At 40.7% G+C, this 2,907-nt stretch overlaps 1 protein-coding gene across 1 annotated transcript; it reads left to right on the top strand.

Moving 5' to 3' along the window:
* Nucleotides 173-2,636, top strand: LOC107610082 (putative pentatricopeptide repeat-containing protein At1g09680). Its single transcript, XM_016312156.2, has one exon. The coding sequence runs from the start codon at nt 249-251 to the stop codon at nt 2,106-2,108; it is 1,860 nt and encodes a 619-aa protein (XP_016167642.1). The 5' UTR covers nt 173-248; the 3' UTR covers nt 2,109-2,636.

Below are 2,907 nucleotides of genomic sequence, written 5' to 3' on the forward strand. Positions count from 1 at the left end.
CAATTTTAATATTATAAAAAAAATATTGACTAAAAATATTAGTTAATCTTAATAAAAGGCGATAGCCTTTAACATTTTTTTGTCATATTATATAAAATTTGTCAAAACCAATTTGAACATTACTCCAAAGCATATAATATACCATAAAAAAACAAAAACAAAAAGAATTACCTCATAGTGAGCAGGATAGAACCAAGAGAGTAACGTATAAATCTGGTTTTGAAGTAAAATGTGTTGGGAAGAAGAGAATGGAAAGAAGCAGCAGCAGCCTGAAACTGAAACTTGCTCCATTCTCCGCTCCTTACTATCACATCTTCAGAACCATCCTTCCCTTCTCCTCTTCCTCTCGATCATGGTACACCCCACCGCCTCCACATCCTCCCCATCACGACATACTCATCAAAATCTCCGAACTCATCGCCGCTGCCGCCACCAAATCGAAGCCGCTCTCCTCCTCCCGCACCCTCAACCGTCTCCTCCCTTCCCTCACTCCCCGCCACGTCATTGATCTCATCGCACTCAACCCTTTCTCCCTCCACCCACTCTCTCTCCTCTCCTTCTTCCACTTCCTTCCTTCCCACCACCCTCCCTTCCGCCACACCCTCCTCACTTATTCTTCCATGGCACTCTCTCTCTCCTATCACCATCTTCTCCCTCAAGCTCACTCCCTCCTTTACCTCCTCGTTTCACGGAAGGGTACAAACTCTGCACCCCAAGTATTCTCTTCTGTGGTCCAAGCTATGAGGATTATCCCTGCACCCCATTACTCCAATCACAGAAATGATAATGCCCATCTTGTGTTTGATGTTTTGGTATCTGCTTACGTTGATTCTGGGTTCGTTTATGACGCTGTAACGTGTTTGCGGTTGGTTAAGGAGAATGGTTTCGGGGTTCCGTTTCGTGCTTGTGGGTATCTTCTTGATAGAATGGTGAAGGTGGAACCGATTGGGTCTTGTTGGAAGCTTTTTTGGGAAGTTTTGGATTGTGGGTATCCCGCGAAAGTTTATAATTTTAATGTTTTGATGCATGGGTTTTGTAAAATTGGTGATGTTGGAAGTGCTAACAAGGTGTTTGATGAAATTCCAAAGAGGGGTTTGCGTCCCAGTGTTGTGAGTTTCAACACTTTGATTGGCGGGTACTGTAAGGTGGGGTGCGTGGAGGAGGGTTTTAGGTTGAAGGGTGTTATGGAAGAGGAAGGGATTTCTCCGGACGTGTTCACTTTCAGCACTTTGATCAATGGATTGTGTAAGGATAGTAGAGTTGATGATGCAGGGATTTTGTTTGCTGAAATGTGCAAGAAAGGGTTGGTCCCCAATGGTGTTACTTTTACCACTTTGATTGATGGGCAATGCAAATATGGGAAAATTGATCTGGCCTTGAAGAATTTTCAGGTAATGATCAATCAGGGCATTAGGCCGGACTTGATCACGTACAATGCGCTGATCAATGGCCTTTGCAGAATCCGCGATTTGAAGGAAGCTAGGAAGCTTGTGGATGAGATGAGCGAGAGAGGTTTAAAACCAGACAAAATCACGTTCACAACGCTAATAGATGGATATTGCAAGGATGGGGACATGGAATCTGCATTGGAGATCAAGGAGAGAATGATTGAAGGTGGGATTGAACTTGATCAGGTAGCTTTTACCGCACTCATATCAGGGCTTTGCAGAGATGGAAGAGCTCATGATGCTGAGAAAATGTTGAGGGAGATGTTAAATGCTGGTTTCAAACCGGATGATCCGACATATGGTATGATCATTGATTGCTTTTGTAAGAAGGGTGATGTTAAGATGGGATTCAAGTTGTTGAAGGAGATGCAAAGTGATGAACATATACCAGGAGTTGTCACATATAATGTCTTATTGAATGGACTGTGCAAACAGGGTCAGATGAAAAATGCGGAAATGCTATTGGATGCAATGCGTAATTTAGGGGTGGTTCCTGATGACATTACATTTAACACTTTACTTGACGGTCACAGCAAGCACGGAAGCTCTGATGATTTTAACATATTCAGTTGTGAGAAAGGACTTGTCACAGATTATGCTTCTTATGCAGCACTTGTTAATGAATCAAGCAAAGCTTCAAAAGATAGACTAAGGAGGTGATTGCTACTAAAATTGGTTCTAGCTGAACTGCCATAATTGGTGGACTTGTCTTTCAATAAGCATTTTGATCTAATCACGAATGTGGCGAATTTCATACTAAAACGAAGCAAGTGCCTATTCCCGTACCAGCTATGGAGCGAACAAGATACATTTTGAAATTATTCAACCGACCGGGATGGTACAAGATGCATTTGAAACTATGTTGTTGGATAGTCCATGATTGTGTTAATGGATTGCTGAAAGTATTGTGCAAGGTGCAACACGGCATAACAGATTTCCCAAAGTTCTGTCCGAAGCAATGCAATCCTGGAAAAACTGGAAGGCTTCAAGCAATAACAGGAAAAGGTGTTAGAGATTGGAAATTTGGAATTATAGTTGGGTGTTACTTGTAAATTTGTAATGTCATCTTTGGTAAGCACTTCTGCTTAATAAACAAACAAGCTCTATAGATCAATAAACCATACATGAACTCCAAAATTGAGAGAGTCTATAAACTAGGCTTAATGAATAGTTGTCATCAGGCCCCAAATGAGTAAACTAATTGTGTGGATGATTTGCAAATGATGCTGATCTTTTATCCCCCTTTTTTACCCAGATGACACAATTGGGTTCTAAAGGAGTAAAATTATTATTAATTGTTTAATATTATTAATGAATTAACAATTAATAATTTGATTTCTGTTGTAGCCTTACAGTATCTCTCAATTGGGAAGGACAAGGATTAATTCGTTGGGCATTGACATGTATTAAGCACACAAGTGAATTAATTATGCGTGTTCTTTATATATCCTTGAAACAA

Source organism: Arachis ipaensis, chromosome B07 (assembly GCF_000816755.2).
Source record: "Arachis ipaensis cultivar K30076 chromosome B07, Araip1.1, whole genome shotgun sequence".
NCBI classification, from domain to species: Eukaryota; Viridiplantae; Streptophyta; class Magnoliopsida; order Fabales; family Fabaceae; genus Arachis; species Arachis ipaensis.

Coding starts and splice junctions, on each gene's coding strand:
- LOC107610082 (XM_016312156.2), top strand. CDS start 249: ATGGAAAGAAGCAGCAGCAGCCTGAAACTGAAACTTGCTCCATTCTCC.